This window comes from Callionymus lyra, chromosome 6, assembly GCF_982586985.1.
Source record: "Callionymus lyra chromosome 6, fCalLyr1.hap1.1, whole genome shotgun sequence".
Lineage (NCBI taxonomy): Eukaryota > Metazoa > Chordata > Actinopteri > Syngnathiformes > Callionymidae > Callionymus > Callionymus lyra.
This window is the reverse complement of record NC_141823.1, coordinates 5075083-5095907: the sequence shown is the minus strand read 5'-3', so window position 1 is coordinate 5095907 and position 20825 is coordinate 5075083. Positions and strand designations below refer to the sequence as shown.

General features: G+C 38.0%; 1 protein-coding gene across 1 annotated transcript in view; it reads left to right on the top strand.

Annotated features, from left to right (window-relative positions):
- Positions 1 to 20825, top strand: part of LOC148076245 (uncharacterized) — a 99206-nt gene that overhangs the window by 8058 nt on the left and 70323 nt on the right. The window contains exons 8-15 of the mRNA XM_087793144.1: positions 2739 to 2912; positions 4758 to 4934; positions 6502 to 6678; positions 8566 to 8742; positions 12602 to 12775; positions 14621 to 14797; positions 16365 to 16541; positions 20401 to 20574. Coding sequence (XP_087649270.1) covers positions 2739 to 2912; positions 4758 to 4934; positions 6502 to 6678; positions 8566 to 8742; positions 12602 to 12775; positions 14621 to 14797; positions 16365 to 16541; positions 20401 to 20574 — 1407 coding nt within the window. The remainder of the gene's footprint in view (positions 1 to 2738; positions 2913 to 4757; positions 4935 to 6501; positions 6679 to 8565; positions 8743 to 12601; positions 12776 to 14620; positions 14798 to 16364; positions 16542 to 20400; positions 20575 to 20825) is intronic.

Genomic DNA, 20825 nt, shown 5'->3' with positions numbered 1-20825 from the left:
AACACAACTAACTAAACAAGAGTCACACAATACAAGTCAAACAACACAACAAACAACAAACTGATCCATATATTGATTGATGTCCAGAAACAACTTCAAAAATAGTCTCCAAACTTGACAAACGTTTCAAAAGTTGAATCTAATTCAGTTCATGTGAAGCAAACATGGGAGAAGAAATGAAGGTGAATGTGACGGAGGATGATTGACACTCCATCTGTGTCACAACATAGATCCACTGGATCCAAAGATGGAGAGAATTCACCTTGAATTTTCTAACTGTAAACATTCAAATGAAGACAACAATGTTGAGAGAGTGCAGGAGTGTGAGTGACAAACACACACACATTGTTTGAGCTTGTATTACCTGCAACACCTTCACACTCACACCTGACACTGTTATGAATAATAACTTTGTAAACCTGTTCATATTGAATTGAATGTTAAAAAAAACAAATAGAATAAATTGACTGAAGTGAATCTTCACGATTGAATCAGTGTCTTGATTAAATTGAAGATATTTTTACTCTGGAAAAGAATTAGACACAACAATTGAGAGAAAACACACAAAAACACTGAGATAAGTAAGTGTATAGAAAAAGAATCAATGATGTGTTATTATGATCGATGTACATGTAACAACCTTTATTTTCATTTGTCATTGTTGTTTGTTTTGTGACTCTTTTTATTTTTCCTTATGTTATCTTGTGTTTGTTTCTCATATAAACACAAATCAATCCTCTTGTTGACGACACTCGTCTCTTTCACAGGCTGATCGACTGTGGACTGTCAGAGAGAAGTTGTTCACTTCTGTCCTCAGTCCTCAGCTCTCCGTCCTCTAGTCTGACTCAACTGGACCTGAGTGAGAACGACCTGCAGGATTCATGAGTGGAGCTGCTGTCTGCTGGACTGAAGAGTCCACACTGTCACCTGGAGACTCTCAGGTCAGAACATCATTTCAAACAAACACAAACACACACATGGATGTAAACAGTGAATGGATTCATGTTTCTTCATGAAACCTTTTTCACTCTGAGAGGATTTGAATGACTTTTCCTCGACTCATGAACTTGGTTCTAGAAGTGATGATATTTCATGAACACAACAGGAAGGTGAAGAATATTTCAAGTCATCTTGACATATTTATCAACACAGTCTGGAGACTAAACACTAGTATTTCTATCATGACTGGACAGTAAAAGACGTTCAAATCATTGAATGTTGAAGAAAACCATCGACAATTAGAACAAACTCTCTTCTCTGGTTCTTGAAGCTTCCATGAGACGCAGGTTGATCTTCACAACGACTTGAGAAACAACACAACACAAGTCACACAACACGACTCACACAACACAACTAATACAACATGAGTCACAGAACACAAGTCACACAACACAAGTCACAACACAAGTCACACAACACAACTAACACAAGTCATACAACATGACTCACACAACACGAGTCACACAACATGACTCACACAACACAAGTCACATAACACAACACAAGTCACACCACACAAGTAACTAAACAAGAGTCACACGACACAAGTCACACGACACAAGTTACACAACACAGGTCACACAACACAAGTCACACAACACAAGTCACACAACACGAGCCACACAAAATGACTCACAAAACACAAGTCACATCACACAACTAACACAACACAACTAACACAACAACGGTCAAACAACACAAGTCACAACACAAGTCACACAACACAAATCACACAACACAAGTCTCAACACAAGTCACACAACACAAGTCACATCACACAACTAACACAACATAACTAACACAACCCAAGTCACACAACAAAAGTCACATAACACAACTGACACAACACAAGTCACACAACTTAAGTTGCACAACACGAGTCAAACAACACAAGTCACACATTACAAGTCACACGACACAACTCACGCGACACAAGTTACAACACAAGTCACACAACACAACTAACAGAAGTCACACAAAACAACTAACTAAACAAGAGTCACACAACACAAATCACACAACAAACAACAAACTGATCCATATATTGATTGATGTCCAGAAACAACTTCAAAAATAGTCTCCAAACTTGACAAACGTTTCAAAAGTTGAATCTAATTCAGTTCATGTGAAGCAAACATGGGAGAAGAAATGAAGGTGAATGTGACGGAGGATGATTGACACTCCATCTGTGTCACAACATAGATCCACTGGATCCAAAGATGGAGAGAATTCACCTTGAATTTTCTAACTGTAAACATTCAAATGAAGACAACAATGTTGAGAGAGTGCAGGAGTGTGAGTGACAAACACACACACATTGTTTGAGCTTGTATTACCTGCAACACCTTCACACTCACACCTGACACTGTTATGAATAATAACTTTGTAAACCTGTTCATATTGAATTGAATGTTTAAAAAACAAATAGAATAAATTGACTGAAGTGAATCTTCACGATTGAATCAGTGTCTTGATTAAATTGAAGATATTTTTACTCTGGAAAAGAATTAGACACAACAATTGAGAGAAAACACACAAAAACACTGAGATAAGTAAGTGAATAGAAAAATAATCAATGATGTGTTATTATGATCAATATACATGTAACAACCTTTATTTTCATTTGTCATTGTTGTTTGTTTTGTGACTCTTTTTATTTTTCCTTATGTTATCTTGTGTTTGTTTCTCATATAAACACAAATCAATCCTCTTGTTGACGACACTCGTCTCTTTCACAGGCTGAGACACTGTGGACTGTCAGTGAGAAGTTGTTCACTTCTGTCCTCAGTCCTCAGCTCTCCGTCCTCTAGTCTGACTCAACTGGACCTGAGTAAGAACTACCTGAAGGATCCAGGAGTGGAGCTGCTGTCTGCTGGACTGAAGAGTCCACACTGTCACCTGGAGACTCTCAGGTCAGAACATCATTTCAAACAAACACAAACACACACATGGATGTAAACAGTGAATGGATTCATGTTTCTTCATGAAACCTTTTTCACTCTGAGAGGGATTTGAATGACTTTTCCTCGACTCATGAACTTTGTTCTAGAAGTGATGATATTTCATGAACACAACAGGAAGGTGAAGAATATTTCAAGTCATCTTGACATATTTATCAACACAGTCTGGAGACTAAACACTAGTATTTCTATCATGACTGGACAGTAAAAGACGTTCAAATCATTGAATGTTGAAGAAAACCATCAACAATTAGAACAAACTCTCTTCTCTGGTTCTTGAAGCTTCCATGAGACGCAGGTTGATCTTTACAACCACTTGAGAAACAACACAACACAAGTCACACAACACGACTCACACAACACGACTAATACAACATGAGTCACAGAACACAAGTCACACAACTTAAGTTGCACAACACGAGTCAAACAACACAAGTCACACAACCCAAGTCACACGACACAACTCACACGACACAAGTCACAACACAAGTCACACAACACAACTAACATAAGTCATACAACATGACTCACACAACACGAGTCACACAACATGACTCACACAACACAAGTCACATAACACAACACAAGTCACACAACACAAGTAACTAAACAAGAGTCACACGACACAAGTCACGCGACACAAGTTACACAACACAGGTCAGACAACACAAGTCACACAACACAAGTCACACAACACGAGTCACACAAAATGACTCACAAAACACAAGTCACATCACACAACTAACACAACACAACTAACACAACAAGGGTCAAACAACACAAGTCACAACACAAGTCACACAACACAAATCACACAACACAAGTCTCAACACAAGTCACACAACACAAGTCACATCACACAACTAACACAACACAACTAACACAACAAGGGTCAAACAACACAAGTCACACAACACAAATCACACAACACAAGTCTCAACACAAGTCACACAACACAACTCACATGACACGAGTCATACAACACAAATCACACAACACAAGTCACACAACACAAGTCGGACAACTTAAGTTGCACAACACGAGTCACATAACAGAACTAACACAACACAAGTCACACAACAAACAACAAACTGATCCATATATTGATTGATGTCCAGAAACAACTTCAAAAATAGTCTCCAAACTTGACAAACGTTTCAAAAGTTGAAACTAATTCAGTTCATGTGAAGCAAACATGGGAGAAGAAATGAAGGTGAATGTGACGGAGGATGATTGACACTCCATCTGTGTCACAACATAGATCCACTTGATTCAAAGATGGAGAGAATTCACCTTGAATTTTCTAACTGTAAACATTCAAATGAAGACAACAATGTTGAGAGAGTGCAGGAGTGTGAGTGACAAACACACACACATTGTTTGAGCTTGTATTACCTGCAACACCTTCACACTCACACCTGACACTGTTATGAATAATAACTTTGTAAACCTGTTAGTATTGAATTGAATGTTTAAAAAACAAATAGAATAAATTGACTGAAGTGAATCTTCACGATTGAATCAGTGTCTTGATTTAATTGAAGATATTTTTACTCTGGAAAAGAATTAGACACAACAATTGAGAGAAAACACACAAAAACACTGAGATAAGTAAGTGTATAGAAAAAGAATCAATGATGTGTTATTATGATCAATATACATGTAACAACCTTTATTTTCATTTGTCATTGTTGTTTGTTTTGTGACTCTTTTTATTTTTCCTTATGTTATCTTGTGTTTCTTTCTCATATAAACACAAATCAATCCTCTTGTTGACGACACTCGTCTCTTTCACAGGCTGAGAGACTGTCGACTGTCAGAGAGAAGTTGTTCACTTCTGTCCTCAGTCCTCAGCTCTCCGTCCTCTAGTCTGAATCAACTGGACCTGAGTGACAACTGGAACCTTTATGATCCAGGAGTGGAGCTGCTGTCTGCTGGACTGAAGAGTCCACACTGTCACCTGGAGACTCTCAGGTCAGAACATCATTTCAAACAAACACAAACACACACATGGATGTAAACAGTGAATGGATTCATGTTTCTTCATGAAACCTTTTTCACTCTGAGAGGATTTGAATGACTTTTCCTCGACTCATGAACTTGGTTCTAGAAGTGATGATATTTCATGAACACAACAGGAAGGTGAAGAATATTTCAAGTCATCTTGACATATTTATCAACACAGTCTGGAGACTAAACACTAGTATTTCTATCATGACTGGACAGTAAAAGACGTTCAAATCATTGAATGTTGAAGAAAACCATCAACAATTAGAACAAACTCTCTTCTCTGGTTCTTGAAGCTTCCATGAGACGCAGGTTGATCTTTACAACAACTTGAGAAACAACACAACACAAGTCACACAAAACGACTCACACAACACAAGTCACACAACACAAGTCACGTAACACAACTAATACAACAAGAGTCACAGAACACAAGTCACACAACACGACTCACACAACACAACTAATACAACAAGAGTCACAGAACACAAGTCACACAACTTAAGTTGCACAACACGAGTCAAACAACACAAGTCCCACAACACAAGTCACACAAAACAACTCACACAAGTCATACAACATGACTCACACAACACAAGTCACATAACACAACTAACACAACACAAGTCACACAACACAAGTAACTAAACAAGAGTCACACGACACAAGTTACACAACACAAGTCACACAACACAAGTCACACAATACAAGTCACACGACACAACTCACATGACACAAGTTACAACACAAGTCACACAACACAACTAACAGAAGTCACACAAAACAACTCACACAAGTCACACAACACAAGTCACACAACACAACAAACTGATCCATATATTGATTGATGTCTAGAAACAACTTCAAAAATAGTCTCCAAACTTGACAAACGTTTCAAAAGTTGAAACTAATTCAGTTCATGTGAAGCAAACATGGGAGAAGAAATGAAGGTGAATGTGACGGAGGATGATTGACACTCCATCTGTGTCACAACATAGATCCACTGGATCCAAAGATGGAGAGAATTCACCTTGAATTTTCTAACTGTAAACATTCAAATGAAGACAACAATGTTGAGAGAGTGCAGGAGTGTGAGTGACAAACACACACACATTGTTTGAGCTTGTATTACCTGCAACACCTTCACACTCACACCTGACACTGTTATGAATAATAACTTTGTAAACCTGTTCATATTGAATTGAATGTTTAAAAAACAAATAGAATAAATTGACTGAAGTGAATCTTCACGATTGAATCAGTGTCTTGATTAAATTGAAGATATTTTTACTCTGGAAAAGAATTCGACACAACAATTGAGAGAAAACACACAAAAACACTGAGATAAGTAAGTATATAGAAAAAGAATCAATGATGTGTTATTATGATCAATATACATGTAACAACCTTTATTTTCATTTGTCATTGTTGTTTGTTTTGTGACTCTTTTTATTTTTCCTTATGTTATCTTGTGTTTGTTTCTCATATAAACACAAATCAATCCTCTTGTTGACGACACTCGTCTCTTTAACAGGCTGATCTACTGTGGACTGTCAGAGAGAAGTTGTTCACTTCTGTCCTCAGTCCTCAGCTCTCCGTCCTCTAGTCTGAATCAACTGGACCTGAGTGACAACTGGAACCTTTATGATCCAGGAGTGGAGCTGCTGTCTGCTGGACTGAAGAGTCCACACTGTCACCTGGAGACTCTCAGGTCAGAACATCATTTCAAACAAACACAAACACACACATGGATGTAAACAGTGAATGGATTCATGTTTCTTCATGAAACCTTTTTCACTCTGAGAGGATTTGAATGACTTTTCCTCGACTCATGAACTTGGTTCTAGAAGTGATGATATTTCATGAACACAACAGGAAGGTGAAGAATATTTCAAGTCATCTTGACATATTTATCAACACAGTCTGGAGACTAAACACTAGTATTTCTATCATGACTGGACAGTAAAAGACGTTCAAATCATTGAATGTTGAAGAAAACCATCAACAATTAGAACAAACTCTCTTCTCTGGTTCTTGAAGCTTCCATGAGACGCAGGTTGATCTTTACAACGACTTGAGAAACAACACAACACAAGTCACACAACACAAGTCACATAACACGACTCACACAACACAAGTCACACAACACGACTAACACAACACAAGTCACACAACACAAGTCACACAACACGACTCACACAACACAAGTCACACAACACAAGTCACACAACACGACTCACACAACACAAATCACACAACACGACTAACACAACACAAGTCACACAACACAAGTCACATAACACAACTAATACAACAAGAGTCACAGAACACAAGTCACACAACTTAAGTTGCACAACACGAGTCAAACAACACAAGTCACACGATACAAGTTACACAACACAAGTCACACAACACAAATCACACAACACGAGTCACACAAAATGACTCACACAACACAAGGCACACACCACAAATCACACAACATGACTCACAAAACATGACTCACACAACCCAAGTCACACAACACAAGTCACATAACACAACTAATACAACAAGCGTCACAGAACACAAGTCACACAACATGAGTCACACAACACAAGTCACACAACTTAAGTTGCACAACACGAGTCCAACAACATAAGTCACACAATACAAGTCACACAACACAACTCACACGACACAAGTTACAACACAAGTCACACAACACAACTAACAGAAGTCACACAAAACAACTCACACAAGTCACACAACATGACTCACACAACACGAGTCACAGAACATGACTCACACAACACAAGTCACATAACAGAACTAACACAACACAAGTCACACAACACAACTAACTAAACAAGAGTCACACAATACAAGTCAAACAACACAACAAACAACAAACTGATCCATATATTGATTGATGTCCAGAAACAACTTCAAAAATAGTCTCCAAACTTGACAAACGTTTCAAAAGTTGAATCTAATTCAGTTCATGTGAAGCAAACATGGGAGAAGAAATGAAGGTGAATGTGACGGAGGATGATTGACACTCCATCTGTGTCACAACATAGATCCACTGGATCCAAAGATGGAGAGAATTCACCTTGAATTTTCTAACTGTAAACATTCAAATGAAGACAACAATGTTGAGAGAGTGCAGGAGTGTGAGTGACAAACACACACACATTGTTTGAGCTTGTATTACCTGCAACACCTTCACACTCACACCTGACACTGTTATGAATAATAACTTTGTAAACCTGTTCATATTGAATTGAATGTTTAAAAAACAAATAGAATAAATTGACTGAAGTGAATCTTCACGATTGAATCAGTGTCTTGATTAAATTGAAGATATTTTTACTCTGGAAAAGAATTCGACACAACAATTGAGAGAAAACACACAAAAACACTGAGATAAGTAAGTATATAGAAAAAGAATCAATGATGTGTTATTATGATCAATATACATGTAACAACCTTTATTTTCATTTGTCATTGTTGTTTGTTTTGTGACTCTTTTTATTTTTCCTTATGTTATCTTGTGTTTGTTTCTCATATAAACACAAATCAATCCTCTTGTTGACGACACTCGTCTCTTTAACAGGCTGATCTACTGTGGACTGTCAGAGAGAAGTTGTTCACTTCTGTCCTCAGTCCTCAGCTCTCCGTCCTCTAGTCTGAATCAACTGGACCTGAGTGACAACTGGAACCTTTATGATCCAGGAGTGGAGCTGCTGTCTGCTGGACTGAAGAGTCCACACTGTCACCTGGAGACTCTCAGGTCAGAACATCATTTCAAACAAACACAAACACACACATGGATGTAAACAGTGAATGGATTCATGTTTCTTCATGAAACCTTTTTCACTCTGAGAGGATTTGAATGACTTTTCCTCGACTCATGAACTTGGTTCTAGAAGTGATGATATTTCATGAACACAACAGGAAGGTGAAGAATATTTCAAGTCATCTTGACATATTTATCAACACAGTCTGGAGACTAAACACTAGTATTTCTATCATGACTGGACAGTAAAAGACGTTCAAATCATTGAATGTTGAAGAAAACCATCAACAATTAGAACAAACTCTCTTCTCTGGTTCTTGAAGCTTCCATGAGACGCAGGTTGATCTTTACAACGACTTGAGAAACAACACAACACAAGTCACACAACACAAGTCACATAACACGACTCACACAACACAAGTCACACAACACGACTAACACAACACAAGTCACACAACACAAGTCACACAACACGACTCACACAACACAAGTCACACAACACAAGTCACACAACACGACTCACACAACACAAATCACACAACACGACTAACACAACACAAGTCACACAACACAAGTCACATAACACAACTAATACAACAAGAGTCACAGAACACAAGTCACACAACTTAAGTTGCACAACACGAGTCAAACAACACAAGTCACACGATACAAGTTACACAACACAAGTCACACAACACAAATCACACAACACGAGTCACACAAAATGACTCACACAACACAAGGCACACACCACAAATCACACAACATGACTCACAAAACATGACTCACACAACCCAAGTCACACAACACAAGTCACATAACACAACTAATACAACAAGCGTCACAGAACACAAGTCACACAACATGAGTCACACAACACAAGTCACACAACTTAAGTTGCACAACACGAGTCCAACAACATAAGTCACACAATACAAGTCACACAACACAACTCACACGACACAAGTTACAACACAAGTCACACAACACAACTAACAGAAGTCACACAAAACAACTCACACAAGTCACACAACATGACTCACACAACACGAGTCACAGAACATGACTCACACAACACAAGTCACATAACAGAACTAACACAACACAAGTCACACAACACAACTAACTAAACAAGAGTCACACAATACAAGTCAAACAACACAACAAACAACAAACTGATCCATATATTGATTGATGTCCAGAAACAACTTCAAAAATAGTCTCCAAACTTGACAAACGTTTCAAAAGTTGAATCTAATTCAGTTCATGTGAAGCAAACATGGGAGAAGAAATGAAGGTGAATGTGACGGAGGATGATTGACACTCCATCTGTGTCACAACATAGATCCACTGGATCCAAAGATGGAGAGAATTCACCTTGAATTTTCTAACTGTAAACATTCAAATGAAGACAACAATGTTGAGAGAGTGCAGGAGTGTGAGTGACAAACACACACACATTGTTTGAGCTTGTATTACCTGCAACACCTTCACACTCACACCTGACACTGTTATGAATAATAACTTTGTAAACCTGTTCATATTGAATTGAATGTTAAAAAAAACAAATAGAATAAATTGACTGAAGTGAATCTTCACGATTGAATCAGTGTCTTGATTAAATTGAAGATATTTTTACTCTGGAAAAGAATTAGACACAACAATTGAGAGAAAACACACAAAAACACTGAGATAAGTAAGTGTATAGAAAAAGAATCAATGATGTGTTATTATGATCGATGTACATGTAACAACCTTTATTTTCATTTGTCATTGTTGTTTGTTTTGTGACTCTTTTTATTTTTCCTTATGTTATCTTGTGTTTGTTTCTCATATAAACACAAATCAATCCTCTTGTTGACGACACTCGTCTCTTTCACAGGCTGATCGACTGTGGACTGTCAGAGAGAAGTTGTTCACTTCTGTCCTCAGTCCTCAGCTCTCCGTCCTCTAGTCTGACTCAACTGGACCTGAGTGAGAACGACCTGCAGGATTCATGAGTGGAGCTGCTGTCTGCTGGACTGAAGAGTCCACACTGTCACCTGGAGACTCTCAGGTCAGAACATCATTTCAAACAAACACAAACACACACATGGATGTAAACAGTGAATGGATTCATGTTTCTTCATGAAACCTTTTTCACTCTGAGAGGATTTGAATGACTTTTCCTCGACTCATGAACTTGGTTCTAGAAGTGATGATATTTCATGAACACAACAGGAAGGTGAAGAATATTTCAAGTCATCTTGACATATTTATCAACACAGTCTGGAGACTAAACACTAGTATTTCTATCATGACTGGACAGTAAAAGACGTTCAAATCATTGAATGTTGAAGAAAACCATCGACAATTAGAACAAACTCTCTTCTCTGGTTCTTGAAGCTTCCATGAGACGCAGGTTGATCTTCACAACGACTTGAGAAACAACACAACACAAGTCACACAACACGACTCACACAACACAACTAATACAACATGAGTCACAGAACACAAGTCACACAACACAAGTCACAACACAAGTCACACAACACAACTAACACAAGTCATACAACATGACTCACACAACACGAGTCACACAACATGACTCACACAACACAAGTCACATAACACAACACAAGTCACACCACACAAGTAACTAAACAAGAGTCACACGACACAAGTCACACGACACAAGTTACACAACACAGGTCACACAACACAAGTCACACAACACAAGTCACACAACACGAGCCACACAAAATGACTCACAAAACACAAGTCACATCACACAACTAACACAACACAACTAACACAACAACGGTCAAACAACACAAGTCACAACACAAGTCACACAACACAAATCACACAACACAAGTCTCAACACAAGTCACACAACACAAGTCACATCACACAACTAACACAACATAACTAACACAACCCAAGTCACACAACAAAAGTCACATAACACAACTGACACAACACAAGTCACACAACTTAAGTTGCACAACACGAGTCAAACAACACAAGTCACACATTACAAGTCACACGACACAACTCACGCGACACAAGTTACAACACAAGTCACACAACACAACTAACAGAAGTCACACAAAACAACTAACTAAACAAGAGTCACACAACACAAATCACACAACAAACAACAAACTGATCCATATATTGATTGATGTCCAGAAACAACTTCAAAAATAGTCTCCAAACTTGACAAACGTTTCAAAAGTTGAATCTAATTCAGTTCATGTGAAGCAAACATGGGAGAAGAAATGAAGGTGAATGTGACGGAGGATGATTGACACTCCATCTGTGTCACAACATAGATCCACTGGATCCAAAGATGGAGAGAATTCACCTTGAATTTTCTAACTGTAAACATTCAAATGAAGACAACAATGTTGAGAGAGTGCAGGAGTGTGAGTGACAAACACACACACATTGTTTGAGCTTGTATTACCTGCAACACCTTCACACTCACACCTGACACTGTTATGAATAATAACTTTGTAAACCTGTTCATATTGAATTGAATGTTTAAAAAACAAATAGAATAAATTGACTGAAGTGAATCTTCACGATTGAATCAGTGTCTTGATTAAATTGAAGATATTTTTACTCTGGAAAAGAATTAGACACAACAATTGAGAGAAAACACACAAAAACACTGAGATAAGTAAGTGAATAGAAAAATAATCAATGATGTGTTATTATGATCAATATACATGTAACAACCTTTATTTTCATTTGTCATTGTTGTTTGTTTTGTGACTCTTTTTATTTTTCCTTATGTTATCTTGTGTTTGTTTCTCATATAAACACAAATCAATCCTCTTGTTGACGACACTCGTCTCTTTCACAGGCTGAGACACTGTGGACTGTCAGTGAGAAGTTGTTCACTTCTGTCCTCAGTCCTCAGCTCTCCGTCCTCTAGTCTGACTCAACTGGACCTGAGTAAGAACTACCTGAAGGATCCAGGAGTGGAGCTGCTGTCTGCTGGACTGAAGAGTCCACACTGTCACCTGGAGACTCTCAGGTCAGAACATCATTTCAAACAAACACAAACACACACATGGATGTAAACAGTGAATGGATTCATGTTTCTTCATGAAACCTTTTTCACTCTGAGAGGGATTTGAATGACTTTTCCTCGACTCATGAACTTTGTTCTAGAAGTGATGATATTTCATGAACACAACAGGAAGGTGAAGAATATTTCAAGTCATCTTGACATATTTATCAACACAGTCTGGAGACTAAACACTAGTATTTCTATCATGACTGGACAGTAAAAGACGTTCAAATCATTGAATGTTGAAGAAAACCATCAACAATTAGAACAAACTCTCTTCTCTGGTTCTTGAAGCTTCCATGAGACGCAGGTTGATCTTTACAACCACTTGAGAAACAACACAACACAAGTCACACAACACGACTCACACAACACGACTAATACAACATGAGTCACAGAACACAAGTCACACAACTTAAGTTGCACAACACGAGTCAAACAACACAAGTCACACAACCCAAGTCACACGACACAACTCACACGACACAAGTCACAACACAAGTCACACAACACAACTAACATAAGTCATACAACATGACTCACACAACACGAGTCACACAACATGACTCACACAACACAAGTCACATAACACAACACAAGTCACACAACACAAGTAACTAAACAAGAGTCACACGACACAAGTCACGCGACACAAGTTACACAACACAGGTCAGACAACACAAGTCACACAACACAAGTCACACAACACGAGTCACACAAAATGACTCACAAAACACAAGTCACATCACACAACTAACACAACACAACTAACACAACAAGGGTCAAACAACACAAGTCACAACACAAGTCACACAACACAAATCACACAACACAAGTCTCAACACAAGTCACACAACACAAGTCACATCACACAACTAACACAACACAACTAACACAACAAGGGTCAAACAACACAAGTCACACAACACAAATCACACAACACAAGTCTCAACACAAGTCACACAACACAACTCACATGACACGAGTCATACAACACAAATCACACAACACAAGTCACACAACACAAGTCGGACAACTTAAGTTGCACAACACGAGTCACATAACAGAACTAACACAACACAAGTCACACAACAAACAACAAACTGATCCATATATTGATTGATGTCCAGAAACAACTTCAAAAATAGTCTCCAAACTTGACAAACGTTTCAAAAGTTGAAACTAATTCAGTTCATGTGAAGCAAACATGGGAGAAGAAATGAAGGTGAATGTGACGGAGGATGATTGACACTCCATCTGTGTCACAACATAGATCCACTTGATTCAAAGATGGAGAGAATTCACCTTGAATTTTCTAACTGTAAACATTCAAATGAAGACAACAATGTTGAGAGAGTGCAGGAGTGTGAGTGACAAACACACACACATTGTTTGAGCTTGTATTACCTGCAACACCTTCACACTCACACCTGACACTGTTATGAATAATAACTTTGTAAACCTGTTAGTATTGAATTGAATGTTTAAAAAACAAATAGAATAAATTGACTGAAGTGAATCTTCACGATTGAATCAGTGTCTTGATTTAATTGAAGATATTTTTACTCTGGAAAAGAATTAGACACAACAATTGAGAGAAAACACACAAAAACACTGAGATAAGTAAGTGTATAGAAAAAGAATCAATGATGTGTTATTATGATCAATATACATGTAACAACCTTTATTTTCATTTGTCATTGTTGTTTGTTTTGTGACTCTTTTTATTTTTCCTTATGTTATCTTGTGTTTCTTTCTCATATAAACACAAATCAATCCTCTTGTTGACGACACTCGTCTCTTTCACAGGCTGAGAGACTGTCGACTGTCAGAGAGAAGTTGTTCACTTCTGTCCTCAGTCCTCAGCTCTCCGTCCTCTAGTCTGAATCAACTGGACCTGAGTGACAACTGGAACCTTTATGATCCAGGAGTGGAGCTGCTGTCTGCTGGACTGAAGAGTCCACACTGTCACCTGGAGACTCTCAGGTCAGAACATCATTTCAAACAAACACAAACACACACATGGATGTAAACAGTGAATGGATTCATGTTTCTTCATGAAACCTTTTTCACTCTGAGAGGATTTGAATGACTTTTCCTCGACTCATGAACTTGGTTCTAGAAGTGATGATATTTCATGAACACAACAGGAAGGTGAAGAATATTTCAAGTCATCTTGACATATTTATCAACACAGTCTGGAGACTAAACACTAGTATTTCTATCATGACTGGACAGTAAAAGACGTTCAAATCATTGAATGTTGAAGAAAACCATCAACAATTAGAACAAACTCTCTTCTCTGGTTCTTGAAGCTTCCATGAGACGCAGGTTGATCTTTACAACAACTTGAGAAACAACACAACACAAGTCACACAAAACGACTCACACAACACAAGTCACACAACACAAGTCACGTAACACAACTAATACAACAAGAGTCACAGAACACAAGTCACACAACACGACTCACACAACACAACTAATACAACAAGAGTCACAGAACACAAGTCACACAACTTAAGTTGCACAACACGAGTCAAACAACACAAGTCCCACAACACAAGTCACACAAAACAACTCACACAAGTCATACAACATGACTCACACAACACAAGTCACATAACACAACTAACACAACACAAGTCACACAACACAAGTAACTAAACAAGAGTCACACGACACAAGTTACACAACACAAGTCACACAACACAAGTCACACAATACAAGTCACACGACACAACTCACATGACACAAGTTACAACACAAGTCACACAACACAACTAACAGAAGTCACACAAAACAACTCACACAAGTCACACAACACAAGTCACACAACACAACAAACTGATCCATATATTGATTGATGTCTAGAAACAACTTCAAAAATAGTCTCCAAACTTGACAAACGTTTCAAAAGTTGAAACTAATTCAGTTCATGTGAAGCAAACATGGGAGAAGAAATGAAGGTGAATGTGACGGAGGATGATTGACACTCCATCTGTGTCACAACATAGATCCACTGGATCCAAAGATGGAGAGAATTCACCTTGAATTTTCTAACTGTAAACATTCAAATGAAGACAACAATGTTGAGAGAGTGCAGGAGTGTGAGTGACAAACACACACACATTGTTTGAGCTTGTATTACCTGCAACACCTTCACACTCACACCTGACACTGTTATGAATAATAACTTTGTAAACCTGTTCATATTGAATTGAATGTTTAAAAAACAAATAGAATAAATTGACTGAAGTGAATCTTCACGATTGAATCAGTGTCTTGATTAAATTGAAGATATTTTTACTCTGGAAAAGAATTCGACACAACAATTGAGAGAAAACACACAAAAACACTGAGATAAGTAAGTATATAGAAAAAGAATCAATGATGTGTTATTATGATCAATATACATGTAACAACCTTTATTTTCATTTGTCATTGTTGTTTGTTTTGTGACTCTTTTTATTTTTCCTTATGTTATCTTGTGTTTGTTTCTCATATAAACACAAATCAATCCTCTTGTTGACGACACTCGTCTCTTTAACAGGCTGATCTACTGTGGACTGTCAGAGAGAAGTTGTTCACTTCTGTCCTCAGTCCTCAGCTCTCCGTCCTCTAGTCTGAATCAACTGGACCTGAGTGACAACTGGAACCTTTATGATCCAGGAGTGGAGCTGCTGTCTGCTGGACTGAAGAGTCCACACTGTCACCTGGAGACTCTCAGGTCAGAACATCATTTCAAACAAACACAAACACACACATGGATGTAAACAGTGAATGGATTCATGTTTCTTCATGAAACCTTTTTCACTCTGAGAGGATTTGAATGACTTTTCCTCGACTCATGAACTTGGTTCTAGAAGTGATGATATTTCATGAACACAACAGGAAGGTGAAGAATATTTCAAGTCATCTTGACATATTTATCAACACAGTCTGGAGACTAAACACTAGTATTTCTATCATGACTGGACAGTAAAAGACGTTCAAATCATTGAATGTTGAAGAAAACCATCAACAATTAGAACAAACTCTCTTCTCTGGTTCTTGAAGCTTCCATGAGACGCAGGTTGATCTTTACAACGACTTGAGAAACAACACAACACAAGTCACACAACACAAGTCACATAACACGACTCACACAACACAAGTCACACAACACGACTAACACAACACAAGTCACACAACACAAGTCACACAACACGACTCACACAACACAAGTCACACAACACAAGTCACACAACACGACTCACACAACACAAATCACACAACACGACTAACACAACACAAGTCACACAACACAAGTCACATAACACAACTAATACAACAAGAGTCACAGAACACAAGTCACACAACTTAAGTTGCACAACACGAGTCAAACAACACAAGTCACACGATACAAGTTACACAACACAAGTCACACAACACAAATCACACAACACGAGTCACACAAAATGACTCACACAACACAAGGCACACACCACAAATCACACAACATGACTCACAAAACATGACTCACACAACCCAAGTCACACAACACAAGTCACATAACACAACTAATACAACAAGCGTCACAGAACACAAGTCACACAACATGAGTCACACAACACAAGTCACACAACTTAAGTTGCACAACACGAGTCCAACAACATAAGTCACACAATACAAGTCACACAACACAACTCACACGACACAAGTTACAACACAAGTCACACAACACAACTAACAGAAGTCACACAAAACAACTCACACAAGTCACACAACATGACTCACACAACACGAGTCACAGAACATGACTCACACAACACAAGTCACATAACAGAACTAACACAACACAAGTCACACAACACAACTAACTAAACAAGAGTCACACAATACAAGTCAAACAACACAACAAACAACAAACTGATCCATATATTGATTGATGTCCAGAAACAACTTCAAAAATAGTCTCCAAACTTGACAAACGTTTCAAAAGTTGAATCTAATTCAGTTCATGTGAAGCAAACATGGGAGAAGAAATGAAGGTGAATGTGACGGAGGATGATTGACACTCCATCTGTGTCACAACATAGATCCACTGGATCCAAAGATGGAGAGAATTCACCTTGAATTTTCTAACTGTAAACATTCAAATGAAGACAACAATGTTGAGAGAGTGCAGGAGTGTGAGTGACAAACACACACACATTGTTTGAGCTTGTATTACCTGCAACACCTTCACACTCACACCTGACACTGTTATGAATAATAACTTTGTAAACCTGTTCATATTGAATTGAATGTTAAAAAAAACAAATAGAATAAATTGACTGAAGTGAATCTTCACGATTGAATCAGTGTCTTGATTAAATTGAAGATATTTTTACTCTGGAAAAGAATTAGACACAACAATTGAGAGAAAACACACAAAAACACTGAGATAAGTAAGTGTATAGAAAAAGAATCAATGATGTGTTATTATGATCGATGTACATGTAACAACCTTTATTTTCATTTGTCATTGTTGTTTGTTTTGTGACTCTTTTTATTTTTCCTTATGTTATCTTGTGTTTGTTTCTCATATAAACACAAATCAATCCTCTTGTTGACGACACTCGTCTCTTTCACAGGCTGATCGACTGTGGACTGTCAGAGAGAAGTTGTTCACTTCTGTCCTCAGTCCTCAGCTCTCCGTCCTCTAGTCTGACTCAACTGGACCTGAGTGAGAACGACCTGCAGGATTCATGAGTGGAGCTGCTGTCTGCTGGACTGAAGAGTCCACACTGTCACCTGGAGACTCTCAGGTCAGAACATCATTTCAAACAAACACAAACACACACATGGATGTAAACAGTGAATGGATTCATGTTTCTTCATGAAACCTTTTTCACTCTGAGAGGATTTGAATGACTTTTCCTCGACTCATGAACTTGGTTCTAGAAGTGATGATATTTCATGAACACAACAGGAAGGTGAAGAATATTTCAAGTCATCTTGACATATTTATCAACACAGTCTGGAGACTAAACACTAGTATTTCTATCATGACTGGACAGTAAAAGACGTTCAAATCATTGAATGTTGAAGAAAACCATCGACAATTAGAACAAACTCTCTTCTCTGGTTCTTGAAGCTTCCATGAGACGCAGGTTGATCTTCACAACGACTTGAGAAACAACACAACACAAGTCACACAACACGACTCACACAACACAACTAATACAACATGAGTCACAGAACACAAGTCACACAACACAAGTCACAACACAAGTCACACAACACAACTAACACAAGTCATACAACATGACTCACACAACACGAGTCACACAACATGACTCACACAACACAAGTCACATAACACAACACAAGTCACACCACACAAGTAACTAAACAAGAGTCACACGACACAAGTCACACGACACAAGTTACACAACACAGGTCACACAACACAAGTCACACAACACAAGTCACACAACACGAGCCACACAAAATGACTCACAAAACACAAGTCACATCACACAACTAACACAACACAACTAACACAACAACGGTCAAACAACACAAGTCACAACACAAGTCACACAACACAAATCACACAACACAAGTCTCAACACAAGTCACACAACACAAGTCACATCACACAACTAACACAACATAACTAACACAACCCAAGTCACACAACAAAAGTCACATAACACAACTGACACAACACAAGTCACACAACTTAAGTTGCACAACACGAGTCAAACAACACAAGTCACACATTACAAGTCACACGACACAACTCACGCGACACAAGTTACAACACAAGTCACACAACACAACTAACAGAAGTCACACAAAACAACTAACTAAACAAGAGTCACACAACACAAATCACACAACAAACAACAAACTGATCCATATATTGATTGATGTCCAGAAACAACTTCAAAAATAGTCTCCAAACTTGACAAACGTTTCAAAAGTTGAATCTAATTCAGTTCATGTGAAGCAAACATGGGAGAAGAAATGAAGGTGAATGTGACGGAGGATGATTGACACTCCATCTGTGTCACAACATAGATCCACTGGATCCAAAGATGGAGAGAATTCACCTTGAATTTTCTAACTGTAAACATTCAAATGAAGACAACAATGTTGAGAGAGTGCAGGAGTGTGAGTGACAAACACACACACATTGTTTGAGCTTGTATTACCTGCAACACCTTCACACTCACACCTGACACTGTTATGAATAATAACTTTGTAAACCTGTTCATATTGAATTGAATGTTTAAAAAACAAATAGAATAAATTGACTGAAGTGAATCTTCACGATTGAATCAGTGTCTTGATTAAATTGAAGATATTTTTACTCTGGAAAAGAATTAGACACAACAATTGAGAGAAAACACACAAAAACACTGAGATAAGTAAGTGAATAGAAAAATAATCAATGATGTGTTATTATGATCAATATACATGTAACAACCTTTATTTTCATTTGTCATTGTTGTTTGTTTTGTGACTCTTTTTATTTTTCCTTATGTTATCTTGTGTTTGTTTCTCATATAAACACAAATCAATCCTCTTGTTGACGACACTCGTCTCTTTCACAGGCTGAGACACTGTGGACTGTCAGTGAGAAGTTGTTCACTTCTGTCCTCAGTCCTCAGCTCTCCGTCCTCTAGTCTGACTCAACTGGACCTGAGTAAGAACTACCTGAAGGATCCAGGAGTGGAGCTGCTGTCTGCTGGACTGAAGAGTCCACACTGTCACCTGGAGACTCTCAGGTCAGAACATCATTTCAAACAAACACAAACACACACATGGATGTAAACAGTGAATGGATTCATGTTTCTTCATGAAACCTTTTTCACTCTGAGAGGGATTTGAATGACTTTTCCTCGACTCATGAACTTTGTTCTAGAAGTGATGATATTTCATGAACACAACAGGAAGGTGAAGAATATTTCAAGTCATCTTGACATATTTATCAACACAGTCTGGAGACTAAACACTAGTATTTCTATCATGACTGGAC